We start from the raw sequence: 14450 nt of genomic DNA, 5'->3' as shown, positions 1-14450 counted from the left end.
GGATGGAGAGAGTGGGGGAATTTCACACTTGTTTTTAGAGGTAGAATGGACAGAATTTACTTGCTGACTTTAATTTTTTTTTTTTTTTTTTTTTTAATTTATGGCTGTGTTGTGTCTTCGTTTCTGTGCGAGGGCTTTCTCTAGTTGTGGCAAGCGGGGGCCACTCTTCATCGCGGTGCGCGGGCCTCTCACTATCGCGGCCTCTCTTGTTGCGGAGCACGGGCTCCAGACGCGCAGGCTCAGTAGTTGTGGCTCACGGGCCCAGTTGCTCCGCGGCATGTGGGATCTTCCCAGACCAGGGCTCGAGCCCACGTCCCCTGCATTGGCAGGCAGATTCTCAACCACTGCGCCACCAGGGAAGCCCCTTACTTGCTGACTTTAGACCCTATCTCCCTCGTTAGATGCCACTCACTATATTACAGCTGACAGTTACTGGGCATTTACTATGTGTTAAAATACCTCCTTTAGTCTTCAAAACAGCCCTAAGAAGTGGCTACTTATTTACCCATGTCTTATAGGTGGAAAGACGAGGCTGCGGAAACCAGCCCAGAGCAGGAGGCAGGATTCAGGGCCCAGGCCTCACGGTCTCCACCGCCGGTGCTGTAACCACGGCTCTACCTCTCCCCTGGTGGGACTCGCCCAATTCACAGCTGCAGTGCTCTTCTTTCTGCCCACAAAGCTTTTTCTGCCCTCTGGCTGCTCTGTGCCTTCTGACAACCAGCAAATGTGATGAAGGCTCCCAAGCAATGCAGGGTTGCTTTGAAATTGCATTCTGGCACCTACCTCACCAGGATGGGCCTGGGGACCAGCGCTCCTTTTAAAAAAAAAACAGATACTGAGGATTTGGACTGTTCATTTTTTAGGGCATCTACTAACCCAGAGCAAAGTGTCTAGGACAGAAACTCAAATTATTTTTAAGGCATGAATTATTGTTCCTTAAATGGTTCAAACTATAAAATTTATTCTGTCTCTTTAAAGCATTGATATTTGATTAGCCAACATTATAGTTCATAAAGTAAATAAAATATGCAATCAATGGCATCTTTGAAAATATTTTACTTTATTTTATTAAAATATCCTAAAGACTGTGTATCAAGTTATAAGGCACCAGTCTAGGTCCTACATACTCCCTACCTGAAACTAGCCAAACTAAATTTCAAATACAAGTCAGAATCTTGTCTTAAAAAGGTGCTGAATTAAATTGTGAAAATATTTTTTACTCATCTCTTCAAATATATGGCAATGTGCAAAGATCTCACCTGATTTTAGCGTGGCACACACTATACCAAACAGAGCCCCTGGTACCACTGCTTAAACTTAATTATAACCAAACTTGGAAGAAGCAGCTCTTGTATTTACATACTTAAAATATGACTGATTCACTTTAATAATCAGTAGATTTTATCAAGCAAACATAGTTCACAGTTCATGAAGACCATTCCAGGTAGAGGACATGCAAAGATGCATTATATAAAGACCATAAGTACCTGGAAATCACAAGGGAAATATCTTAGTATATAAGTACCATTTTTCTTGAAAAATTAATAACATATGTTTTCTACGTATATGATAAAACATTTGATTTTTTACCATTCTCTTTAAATAAATTAATAGCTAAACTGAAAAAAAAAATGACTGATTCACAAACATACGCAGAAAGGAGAATAATTTGTAATGGGCAGCTCAGTATAGAAAGTACCGATTGCTAGATCTTTGAGAATTTCCTAGAGGACTTAAGGACCTGGGCCTGAGATGTCATAAATGCCTGCAAGGCCTGGCTCTAATCTGAGGGAAACTATATCACTATCTCCTATACAGCAGAACTCGGGTCACACACAGCCCTGATCCCAACGCTGGCCTCCCTTAAGTGTGGCCTCCCACACAGCAGGCGAGTCCTGACTCGCAGCTCCCTTACTTGCACTCAGCCCTCGTCTGCCAGACTAGCCCAGGGGGCACTCAGGACACTGACTGCAGCTCAGCCCCTTGGACCCAACATCTTACAGCTCCCTCTGGTCTAACCTGACACCCAGATGCTAACCTCTGGTTTCTCCTTCCCTACGGGACCCATGGTCCTCTCCTACTATTTTATCAGAACACCCATTGAGACCTCTTGCACTTTGGTCATACTGAAGCATCTTGGCCCAATTCCTGCCCCTCCTGCATCCTCTCCTATTGCTTCCAACAACCTAAGAACGTTGCAAATTAATGCTATCTCATGGCGTTCTGACCATGAACTACAGAGTCAGACCACCAGGGGAACCATGGGTAAGTTATTTAGCCTCCCTGTGCCTCAGTTTCCTCATCTGCAAAAGGGAAATAATAACAGTACACCTACCTCCAAGGGTTTTTGTGAGAATTAAATGAAAACACTTGTAAAACAAATAGAGTTAGTTATTATCATTATTACATAGAATTTAGTTTAGGATAAACATGTCTCTACATAATGAGGGAACCTAGAAAAAAAGCCCACGTTAAAATAATGTCTTTACTAAGCTTTCTAATTCTTAACTGTGGGAAAGTTAGCCAAACCACTAACAGCTTGCCTCTATTGGCATTTAACCCATTCATTGTAAAAAAAATAAATTAAAAAAAAATTAAAAGTTAGGGTGGAAAGTGTTGATTCAATTTGTAGATTATACTGAACAAGCATTTTCCTATTATTTTGCCTGAACCATTCTAATCTTCATCAGTTTGATGGATAGCAAGTACCCCAAACTGTGCAGAATGATGAACTCAGCTACACAGAGATCTTGCTAGAGGTCCCCTAATGGAAGCACAAAGCTTCCAAACTGTGACGCACAAAGCACAGACTGTGACTTTGGGTGGCTGGCTTTTGGAATATTCGAGGAAATCAAGTCTACATCATTATTATTCAAAATGCCTCACAACTGTCCATTTTCTCCTAAGTATGGACACAAATAGAGCATGGACTCTGGGACCAGAGAGTGAGTTCAAATCCCAGCTCTGCCATCACTTGTTATGTGACGCTAGCAAGTTAGGTAACTTTTCTGTGCCTGAGTTGCTTCGTCTGTAAAAATAGGAAGATGATAGTCATACTGATTGTGACCAGTAAGTGAGATATTACATGCAAGGTGCTTAGAACACTGCCTGCCACATAGTAAGCGTAAACCGATGTTATCTGTTGTTATTAGCAACTTGTAGACACAGAGCCTGGTGTCTGCAAACAGAATCAGCCTCTCCAGGAGCCAGGGCAGAGTTGTCACCGGTGTGGCGTTTCCCGAGTGGCCAGCAGGGGCCCCCATACACACCCTTCTCTCCTAACCCCCCAACTACTTGAAATGTTAAATGCGCTGAGGAGGTCCCCACCACAGGAAGCCTCGTGTGTTTACCAGTGGCCTTTCTCCACTGAACAGGGACTTCCCTGGGAGGAAAGGCCTGACTTCCTGCTTCCTCAGCACTGGAACTGACCCTGGCCCTAAGAGGTGCTCTAGAAATGTGGAATGAATACTCATTCCTTCAGATCTTTGAGTGGCTTTAAATTTCCAATCCCTTATGAAAGTACAAACCCCTCCAGGAACAAACTCCTTAACAAACATCTTAGCAGCAATCAGCGAGCCCTGAGCTGAGGATGGACGAGTGGTGGCAGTGTCCCACTGCCCACACTTCTAGCACATTCCACACCATCTAGTGCCACAATCACAGAGCAAAGACAAAATCTGTCTATTTTGAAATACGGTCTAGAGTCAACTCTGACCGAAAAAAAAAAGAAAAGAAAAGAATAAATGTATTTTTACACATAAAAGTATGTTTCTAAAATGCTTACCTTGTCTCATAAATGAAAGGGCTTTTTCTTTTAAATTCTCAGTCAGTTGTTTCTTTTTAGTCAGGTAATCCAAAACGTAAATATTTGGAGCAAAATTGATCATGTTCTGTTCGCCACAGCCATAAGGCATTCGAATCAGTGAGGTTAAGCCACTGATGGAAGAACCGAGAATATCTCCTGAAAGCACAAGATATTCATGACATGCAGCAAATCCTCAGTAACTGTACCTCCTGGTGGCAAAGAGATGTCCACTGAGAGCAGAAAGCATCTGACACTGAAGCAATGTGACTATTCCACTGCGTGGAACATAGTATTTATAGAAACTTTACATCAAGCTTTTAGGAAGACTGGTCAAATAACTGACAATACAGTGGTACTGAACTTGTAGATTATGTGACAAATTAGGAGACTTAGCTCAAAGATACAGCACATATAAGCAAAAACCAAGTTTAAAATAAAATTTCTGAACAAAAATGTCAGGAATTGCATTAGGAAACCATCATTCTTACATGGGAAAGAAATGTTTTATTCTTAATATTCTTCACGTAAATAGAACTTTATTTTGATTTCCTTACTAATACACTACAAATTCTTGAGAAATGATGTTTTTTCAGGGCAGGGTTGTGGTATTTTTCAATGTGCTCTATTTATCAACAACAAAGTAGAACTAACAAATATAAGCGTTTCAATAAATCTCAGGATCAAAAGGATTAAAAATATTCTTCAAAGTTAGTAATATAAAGTTAAACAAAATACACGCTTACCCACATTCCTCTAACCACAGTCTAACACCATAACTCAAGAAAATAAGAATTTAGAAATGTAAAGGCTGAGTTCTAATTCTGACCTCACTATGGTTGAACTGTATAGAGAAGAATATTGGTCAATGTGGTTTATTTTAGAAACTTACACCATTCCAAGTCCAAACACCTAGTAAAAATCTGCTCCAAAAAAAATGAATCCAAAAAAGAGAGGAAGATCTTCAGGTGGGTAGGCTACAGCCATGCTAGCGTATGATGTCTCAAACTTTAGATATTAACACAGAGAAATAAATACCACTGCAGGTTATGTTTTTTATTTTTATTACTACTGCAGGTTATGTTTTTAATATTCAAAGTGAACATAAACTTAGACTCTCAAAATCCAAAGAAGCAAGCTAATATTCACACATCTGGGCTACCAAATAGGTTTTTTTTAATATATAAATACCATATAAAAATAACACTTGAAAAACCATTATTTAAATCAAGCTTGAAAATTAAACCTCAGAGCACTTCAATAACAATAGCAGACTCATTCCAACATAAGGAGCGATGGTACACACTTAAACTTCAAGGTTTCTTCCCTCCGTGTGTGTGTGCGTGTGTACCACATCATCTCCCAGCATCCTGGCACTGTGGGAGGTTCTTAGGCAGAATGTATTCCCCTAAATAGAAAGCTTATTTAATTCTTTTTAAGAATTATATCTAAGTCTCCCAAAAAAGGCCTGTCTAGGGGAACTGGTTGTTTGAGGTTATAATAAAAAGCATTACACTTGCAGGGGAGATTTAAAAGAACCTCTGAAAAGGTGCCTTAAGTCCTGACACCTCAAAGATCTAAACTATTGGGTTGGCCAAAAAGTTTCGTTACATCTTACGGAAAAACCCTAACGGACCTTTTTGGCCAATCCGATAGTTAGATGCCATTCATCTAAATATTTCTTTCAGTTATTTGCAAAGCACAACCACATAAATAAACCATCTGTGTGGAAGCTCTGTCTAATAGTTGAAAGGACTTTGGGGTTACCAGAAGGTAACTAGGAGAGGGTGACTAAGTCAGTGGGTAGCTTCAAACTGTAAAGGGTACTTGTGTCTGCACAGGGAACTGCTAGAGGCAGTGGTCCTCAACCTCTGGTTACCAGAAGCACTCGTGGAACCTTTTCAAAACATACATGCCCTAGCCACAGCCCAAGAGATTCTGACTGAGTAGCTCGAGAGTGGATCCCAGATATCTGTGTATTTCCAAAGCTCCACAGAAGGGATATTCACCAGTGGTCGAGAGCCACAGAGGCAGGATAACCATACGAGAGTGTGGTCTGCACAGCGGAAGCACACCATCATCACCTGGGAGCTTGTTAGAAATGCAGAATCCAAGGCCCCACCCCAGGCCTACCAAGCCAGGATCTGCCTTCACACAAGCTCCCCAGGTGATTCACATGCACCTTGAAGACTGAGAAGAACTGGTCCAGGACACACATCTTACTTGCCTTCCTACTGTAATCAGTGGTTGGCACCAGCTAAAAACTTTTTGTAACTTCTTCTCATTAGGATTAAATAAGAAAATACACCTAAATAAGGACCTACTTATAGCACAGGGAACTATATTCAATATCTTGTAATAAACTATAAACTATCTTGTAATAAACTACTCTTTTTCAGAAAAGAATCTGAAAGAGAATATATATATACATATATGTATAACTGAAGCACTTTGCTGTACACCTGAAACAATGTAAATCAACTATACTTCAATTTGAAAGAGTAATTAAAAAAAGAAAAGATACCTACAAATAAATGAAAAATATATAGTATCATATACAAATAAACCAGTAGTGATGGTGATATAGTCTGTTCTTACCAATTGCAGTGATCTGAACTCTCTCACTACCACTCACTATATGAGGAGGAAAGGAGAAACTCAAAGTTTTCAGGGTAGTTTGTAGCTTGCTGTCGGTCAGGTCTAATAAGACGGATTGTGAATATGATTTTTCTATTCCTTCAGCCTGTTGATAAAAAGGAACACGATTAACATGGTCCCTACTCATCTGTTTACAGAGAACTATATGCAGATAATAAGTCAATCATCTGGCCTGTATATGGTTAGATAAGTACCTACAGTGTCTTGATTATTGCTTCAAATCTGTTAACAAATGTTTACTTTCTAGTTAAATTAGTCAAAACATTTCATAGAATGGCAATGGAAATGATAAAGGAGAAGATGAGAAACCCTCTGAGGTAGGTCCTTTTATTATCCAAAGACAGAGGTTAAGTACCTTGTGCAAAGGCACCCTTGACAAAGGTGGGATGAAACCCAGAGCTGTCTTACTCCAGAACACAAGTGCTTATCTACTGTGCTGAGTTGTCTTTTTGTGCATACTGTCTTCTCTGTAAAAACCTACAAAACCTCTTCTACCTGTACTGAGGAATTCCAAAATTCAAAATCTACGTATCAACTTGGCATGATTTAATAGGATCCCAATGTCACACAGACTGTAAATGTAACTTGCCTTATAGTCATACTATAAATTTAAAGAAGACGTTGGCAATTACCTTTAAAAGCATACGTGATATATTTTTACATTCAGATGAGAAAACCATTAGGCATTACCAGGAGGGTGGAGAAGATGACCTACTCAGTCTTGAAAACAAATTTAACCAAGAGAAAAACCACCTTCTGTTTCCTTTTCAATTATGTATTTCCATTCTATTTATTTAGACTTCAAGTATTTACCTTCACTAAAATCCTCTGGGTGACAGCATCGGAAGCAGCAGGTGAAACAGCTGTGACTGTGATGGGCATTTCCCCCAGATGTGTTGGCCTGACCGGGAAAAGAACAGTTGCCCCATCCTCACTGGGAACCAGAACCGTCTGCTGGTGTCCTGTGGCATTTATTTCATTCGAAGCCATTAGAATATCAAACGCGTCACTTTTCTCAATGATTACCTTAACCTGGAAGAAAAAATCATCTCAGCTTTTATATAATAAATTGCTCCCCAGTAAAATGTTGCTCTAAGTGCAGTTAAATCTATGAGGCCCGACACTAGAGAAAAATGAGACAGAAAGGTTCAACCAAGGGGAGGGTGAAAGGGTGTCAGGAAAAACCTAGTTTCTTTCCTATGCTTTCTCCATCTACCTCAAGACATGTGGGGAAATGGCATTCTTCAGTTCCATTTCTAACATTAAACTCCCACTAACATTAAATTCTCTCATTTTCCGAAGCCTGAGTGAAAGGAGGTACCCAAAAAGGTTATTTCATGTCATGGTACTGCCACCAGCCTGACTCATCTATGTCATCCTGGGACACCAGTCCCATCAGAAAAGCCTGAGGCAAACAGGATGAAATGTTATTACATTCATTGACAGTCTCTGCTAAAATTATTCCAAGAAAAGTATGACTCAGACACTAGTCCTGAAACACATGTCGGTTGTAAACTTTCATAAAATATGTCAAAGTTGCCAGGCTCATCAAGAATCACATTCCTCTGGGTCTTAGATTTTATGAATTGTTTTCCCATTTATTTTCTCATCTGTTTCTCAAAATATTTCCTACCTGACAGATGAGTAAACTGCAATTAAGTTATTTGCTGGTAAGTGGAGGAGCTAGACATTGAATGTGGGCCTTCTGACTTTTGCTCTCTACACTGGACCATGTTGACAAGATTAAAAAGTAAAATTAGAAAATAAGAAACAGTTTACTCTCTAGACATAGTGCTTAAAGAGGTTATGGCATTTTCAGGTAATAAGGTTAATTACAATCCCTACCTACTCCGGGAGGAAAAATCATTTCGTTTACACTACTGCAGGCACAGGACAAACAGTGGGCCTACCCCTGCCTTACAGGGAACTGACTAGCTAAGGAGACACCGGGCCATGACTCAAAAGACAAAGCCTTGAAGACAGAATATAAACACAGGCACAACAGCATGGGTGAGATTCCTCAGGAAAGACACCTTAGTTTCAAACCGGGTCTTGAAAGGAATAAATTCTTACCACCTGCCATGGGCACAGAACAGCAGTGAGAAGCGGAGACACATTCTAGATGTGGGAGGAGAGTAGGGGAAAAATGCAGGGGGTGGGGCAGGAAAGAGAAAGACATGCCACAGAGACGAAGTTGCATGACTAAAGCAGAGAACCCGTGCTAGAAATTAAGGCAAGGATGCTTGGACATGCTAGCAATATCCTTCGACATTAACAAGCAGAAGAAATTGTGGGCCAAGTCTGGCTATTTTCAATCTCCCAGAAATGTATAGAATGCTTAGATGCCCAAACACTACATAACCCAATCCCCGCATGTTTTCTTCATTTTTTTCCTGAAGTGTAAATGATGATTAGTATATTACCTCAGTGGCATCTTTCAAATAATTGAATATGGTTACTTCCAAAGCAAATTCTTCACCTCTGATAACAGAGTAGGGAAGATTCAAAAAAATGAAAAACGGTTGGAAGGATTGGAGCTGAAAAGAAGACAATGAATACAGATTTTATTCAAGTCCAAGTACTTCACACTTTATGCAATTAAAAGCAAATCTCACAAAACCTGTGACGCTTATAACTAACTTCACATAGAAATGTCCACTTGCCTACCAACAGAAAGCACACAGCAACCTATCCCAAATGAATGGGGGCACATTGATTTGATTTATGTTATTTAACACAGTAACCACTACATTTTATGAAATGGCTACCAGGAACCAGGGACTTGACACAAATTATTTCATTTAGTCATTACACCTACGTAGGCAGGTGTTATGATCATGTTTTACAGAAAAGAAATCTGAAGCTCAGACATCTCTGTAACCGGTACAAGATCGCACTGCTGCAGAGTGTAGGAGCCAGAACTGGATCCCAGCGTGTCTGAGGCCACAGCTAAGTCTCTCTTCTTCTACTCTGCCATGTTGATTCTACCATTCTTCTTCTAAAGCCACTGGCCAAATGAAACAGCATCTGTTTTGGACTCATGTGAAAAGTCTAAATGATGTTTTGCCTGCTACCCGGTAACATATACATACACATACTTGTGCTTCCTCATCGGTCACCCAACTCTGATAGCACTGGCCACGCTTCTCACTGGCAGCAGTTAATCCCCTCCCAGAGGTTTATTTGGACATTTGTGGAAGCGTCAGACTGTCACAATAGTGTGCTCTTGGCACTTAGTGGGTGAAGGTCTGCATGCTCAGGACAGTCCCAGACAAGGAAGAATTGTTCCGTGTCCCTCATGATTCTTGAATGTTCCTTCATGTAGATAAAGTACCTGCTTATAATGACCTGGGCTTACAACCTAATTCCAACGTATATATAAACCCAAAACATCTGTCAGTATACAACTATTTTGTAAATCAAGAGGAAACTACACTTTGTTTTGTAACTCTTTCAAAACTTGTTCACTATTTCAAAACTTCACATCACCTCAGGCAGCACCACTCAAGGTTTCTGAGTTGCTAAAACAATACACGTATATCAAAATGCATGTGCAGCTGTTACACATAGGGTGATTCTATGCACGGTGTAAATATTCAAATATGGTACTATGCCTTCTAGTGTAACTAGGCCTGGTCACTTACATACTGAAAAGTATACTATTTTATTATGCATTACTTTCCTTTTATTTCTCCTCACTATTTCACTTAGGGCATCTTATTGATTTTTTTTAAAATTGAGTGTGCAGGTATATTATATTTTCTATGCATTTCATTTTGCATAGATGGTAGAGGGACAAAAAGAATAGCTGTTATAAAAAGGTGGCTTCAGGTATGACAGAGGTGAAAGCTACTGGTCTAAGACCAGTCACGGCCATTACATTCCTCTTGTCAGTGACAGGTTTAGGAAGCGACATGAGATGTAATTCGACCAAAGAGATGTGAAGAAATGTTTGCTAGGGGACATTCTGAGAAGTTCTGCTTGTCCTTAAAGAGGGATGCACGGAAATATTCTCTCTCTTCTGGCCTTTGGAAGTGGTTGGGCTCAGTCAATAATAAACTTTCTATCCAAATCTTAATACAGAGCTAGCATATTTAGCAGTTTAATACAGCTCACATTCTAAAGTGTAAAACAGATGAAAAAACAAAAAGGAAACGCCAAGGAATCTCTAAACTGTGATCAACATCATCAGCAATCACTTTTTTAAAATCCATTGAGGAGCTGACACTTCCTTTGCTTCGTGGCACTGTACCATTTATGAGCAGCCCTTTAATATACTACCTCCACTGGAGTAGTCGTGAGTCCAAGACCTAAATCCTCAGAGATCACAAAAGCAGTTGCAACCCAAGAAGTGATAGAATCAGGTACAGTAACTTCAAATTCTTGGGAAGTCCTGGAACTGAAGTCAAGATAAATATAAAAGTCACCAAACCGAGAACTGACACATTTCAAAATTGGCCAACATAACCTAAAACCATGTTTCGGAAGAATTTTAATTTTCCAAATCATTTACATATCTAAATTTTTTAAAAGATTTAAGCATAAAACAGTAGATCCCATGTTCTCAAGGAATAGGTCATAATAAGGTCATAACACTGCAGACTGATCCATAGTCCAATAAAATCTTTCTACAATGTTTATATCTTCAGAATAAACATCATTTTTCATAAATTTTGTATAGATAATACACTTTTTCAAATTTAACTCCAATTTGTTTATCTCAATATGCATAAAAGTTTCCCTCTGTATCCTAGTCTATGCTGTTGTTTTCTGAGGTTTGACTTGTGTCTTATTTCAAGTTTCTGTAAATAGTTGACTCACAATATGTGTAGATTTCATGATTTACCTGCTCCAGTCATCACGCCAGGTAGCACAGAGTTTGTCAGCTAAGCTGAATTCTTTTCAACGCCCACACCCCTTCTTCCTGTGGCTCACAGGGATGTTTTATGAGGAGCCACAAGGCAGAGGGAATAATCATGAGCGCTTCCCATCTCAAGGCAACAAAGGAATTCTCAGCAATCTTTCCCCAATGAGAACCACAAGACTTCAGGGAAGTTAAAATCACCCTTCATTAGAAAAATGGCCAGTCTTCTCCATGATGGTACTCTCACTGCCACAATTCACATGCAGCTTTATTAAGTACTATATTTAAATACAATAAATATCATTCTAAAAAAACTCTTGGTCCATTTAGTTCTTTATCACTCTATGTTTGTACTTAAACATCAGAAACAGGGCAAAACTTACTTAAAACTAAGGCCAAACACAATATATATGGGCAAAGAACTTTATAAAAGTTTACCCCATGCTGGTGTCTAGCCAAATCCAAGTCTCTGGAAAATGCTTTCTGACACGTGGACTGCTACCCAAAGAAAAGTCATGAAAATCTACGAAGTATCCTTCATTTTCCTCCAAAAACGCTATACGGTCATCTAAAAATAAACATAGACAACTGTTAGGAAAACGCCACTGTAGAGAATGTTCATAAATCTAGTCCACAGAATCACAGCACCTCTCAGCTGACGGGCCTTTAAAGTTTGTCTTGTCCAATCCTCTCGTTTTACAGAGGCACCTGAGACCCACAGAAGTCACGTGACTTACCCTAGCCACATGGCCACTATGGCAGAGCCAGAAAAAAAAAAAAAAAAAGTTTGATGGCCCTACAACCAATACCTGAAAAACTACTTAGAATTCTTAGCTGCTAAAAAATAACGTAGAACTACTTAGAACTACTTAGCTGCTAAAAAATAACTTAAATCACATTTTTAAAGTTATCTCCAATTCTGCTCTTCTCCTCTTCTTAGATTCCTAGTGCTGATTGCCTTTGGCTACAGCATCCACAAGACGCTAAAATCATCCAGTTTATTAGCTTTTTTCTTATAAAAGAGGCATGCTGACATATAGACACACCTGTCTCTATTCTTTCAACTTTTCTGTAAGCCTAAAATTATTTCAAAAACAATTATAGTGTAGAAGGTACCAAAGATACCAAGATGAATGTGATGAGCTCCACCCATTGTCTATAGAGGAGGCAGACAAATACATGCTAAGAGTGACAGCGCACATAGGCCAAATGCCCACCATGCAGAGAACAGGTGATTTTACAGCCTCTGCACGGTGGACAGGGTATGGCTAGAGGAGAAAACCCATTCTGCGCTGTCTTCTGCATTCCATTTCCTTACGCCTCCAGATAAAGAGTATCTCACACAAGAGAAAAATAATAAGCTAAGTACAAAGGCATGTCTGGAATATGACAATGCGTATTAGGGAAGAGTGGCATAAAATGAGAACAGAACAAATGCTTGGGTCCAGATTTTAAAATATCAGTTATCCCACGCTGAAGGATTTGGACTTGATCTTTTAAGTAATGATGACCTACTGAAGGTTTTAAAACAAATTAGGAGCACGATCTAACCCATGTTTTATAATGGTAACTCTGGTCTCAGTGTGAACAGTGGTTTAGAGCTGGGGGAATGAGGCAGGAGAAACAGGGGGCTCCTGAGGCACCCAAGGAGGCATGCTGATGAGCGAGGGGAGAGGAAGGACAGCCTTGAGAAACGACCCTGCTCTGCCTCTCAGCTGGATGACCTCTGTGTGCACCGACGGCAGGCTGTACCTCCCATCACACCCCTCAGCCTACTCCTCTGTGTGCTGGCTTGCCCCACTAGACCAAGCTGGAATCTCCATTGCCTCCTACATGCCAGGCATGCAATTAATATCATCTACTGAATAATGAGTGAACAGACTGGATCTGAGGGATAAGACAATAGGTAATTGCAGACTTGTGAGTGCCAAACATGTGCTACGCACTTTACATCCTTTTGGATGTAACCTCCTAACAACCCTGTAATATAGGTAATATTATTATTCCTATAATTCAGGGAGAAACCTGAGGTTTAGGGAGCTTAATGAATTTTCTCAGGGTCATAAAGCTAGAATTCAAAGTCAGAAGTATTTAATGGCAAGTTCCTTTCTTAACCACTATGCTGTTCCACATCTGACAGAGAGAGAGGAAAGAACTAAGGATGAGTTCCAGGTTTCTGATGCGGACATGTGGGTAGATGATAATTTCATTAACAGAGATATGGAATCATATCAACTCAAGAGCTCATATATCAGTCAAATCATATTAGGGAAAAGTGATGGTTTGTGACATGTCAAAGTTAAGGTTATTTTCGGGGCATCAGGGTGCAGAAACAGGGGTAAGATAAACAGTCAGGGTGTTCCAGAGTTGAGTTTAATGGGAAAGATGTCATGCAAGGACGAGGGACTAGGGAAGAATTCTACCAAATTGACTGACCATGTTGTTCAGGTACTAGGGTCAAATAGGGGCAGAAGGAGCCGGTGACCCAGAATAACCAGGATAAGCCAAGACCAAAGAAGACATTTAACAGAATTAGGGGAGTGAGGGCACATGCAAGGTAGGAGGACAGACATTTGAAATGTTAGGGGTAGGGCAGTGGTCGGGTGATGGCGTGACCTTATGACTACTGTTGCCACAGTGGTGATCACGGGACAGTGCCCATTAGATGGGCCACCCACATGGACATTCAAATCCCTCACAAAGGAGTGAGACTGAATCTTCTGTGAGAGTCATCAATGTATACAGAGGGAAAGGGAAAGTAGGTGACTGAATGTTGATTAAAGGATCTGTAATTGAAATTTTTTGAGCTTCAAATGATAAGGGGCTCTTAACTGAGGGTTGTTGAACAATGGTCTTGAAGTAGCTGAGAAAACACTGAACCCTATGCACCTACTGACCCTGAACCAGAAAAGAGGAAGAGAAATTAATGTCAATCACTTGAAGGTTTCTAGCAACATAATATGCTAGTAAGAGTACCAGGTTTCTTCTGTTACAGTGAAAAGGTAGAAGGGTCTCAGAAAAGGTAAAGATTACAATAAGTATTACTAACAATAGAATGAGTATTACAGTGTGCACCAGGATTCGATAAGTAAACATCAACAAAGATGGGTAAAAGCTGAGACTGAC

At 40.1% G+C, this 14450-nt stretch overlaps 1 protein-coding gene across 1 annotated transcript in view; it reads right to left on the bottom strand.

Annotated features, from left to right (window-relative positions):
* The window catches only part of CD109 (CD109 molecule), a 128007-nt gene that overhangs the window by 24589 nt on the left and 88968 nt on the right, over positions 1-14450 (bottom strand). Inside the window, exons 18-23 of the mRNA XM_068551617.1 lie at positions 11763-11892; positions 10742-10859; positions 8884-8997; positions 7274-7492; positions 6401-6545; positions 3785-3961 (exon numbers count right to left, since the gene is read on the bottom strand). Coding sequence (XP_068407718.1) covers positions 3785-3961; positions 6401-6545; positions 7274-7492; positions 8884-8997; positions 10742-10859; positions 11763-11892 — 903 coding nt within the window. The remainder of the gene's footprint in view (positions 1-3784; positions 3962-6400; positions 6546-7273; positions 7493-8883; positions 8998-10741; positions 10860-11762; positions 11893-14450) is intronic.

The sequence above is a fragment of the Eschrichtius robustus genome, chromosome 9 (genome assembly GCF_028021215.1).
Source record: "Eschrichtius robustus isolate mEscRob2 chromosome 9, mEscRob2.pri, whole genome shotgun sequence".
Classification (NCBI taxonomy): Eukaryota; Metazoa; Chordata; class Mammalia; order Artiodactyla; family Eschrichtiidae; genus Eschrichtius; species Eschrichtius robustus.
Note: the sequence above shows the minus strand (reverse complement) of the source record. Positions and strands in the feature narration are given on the sequence as shown.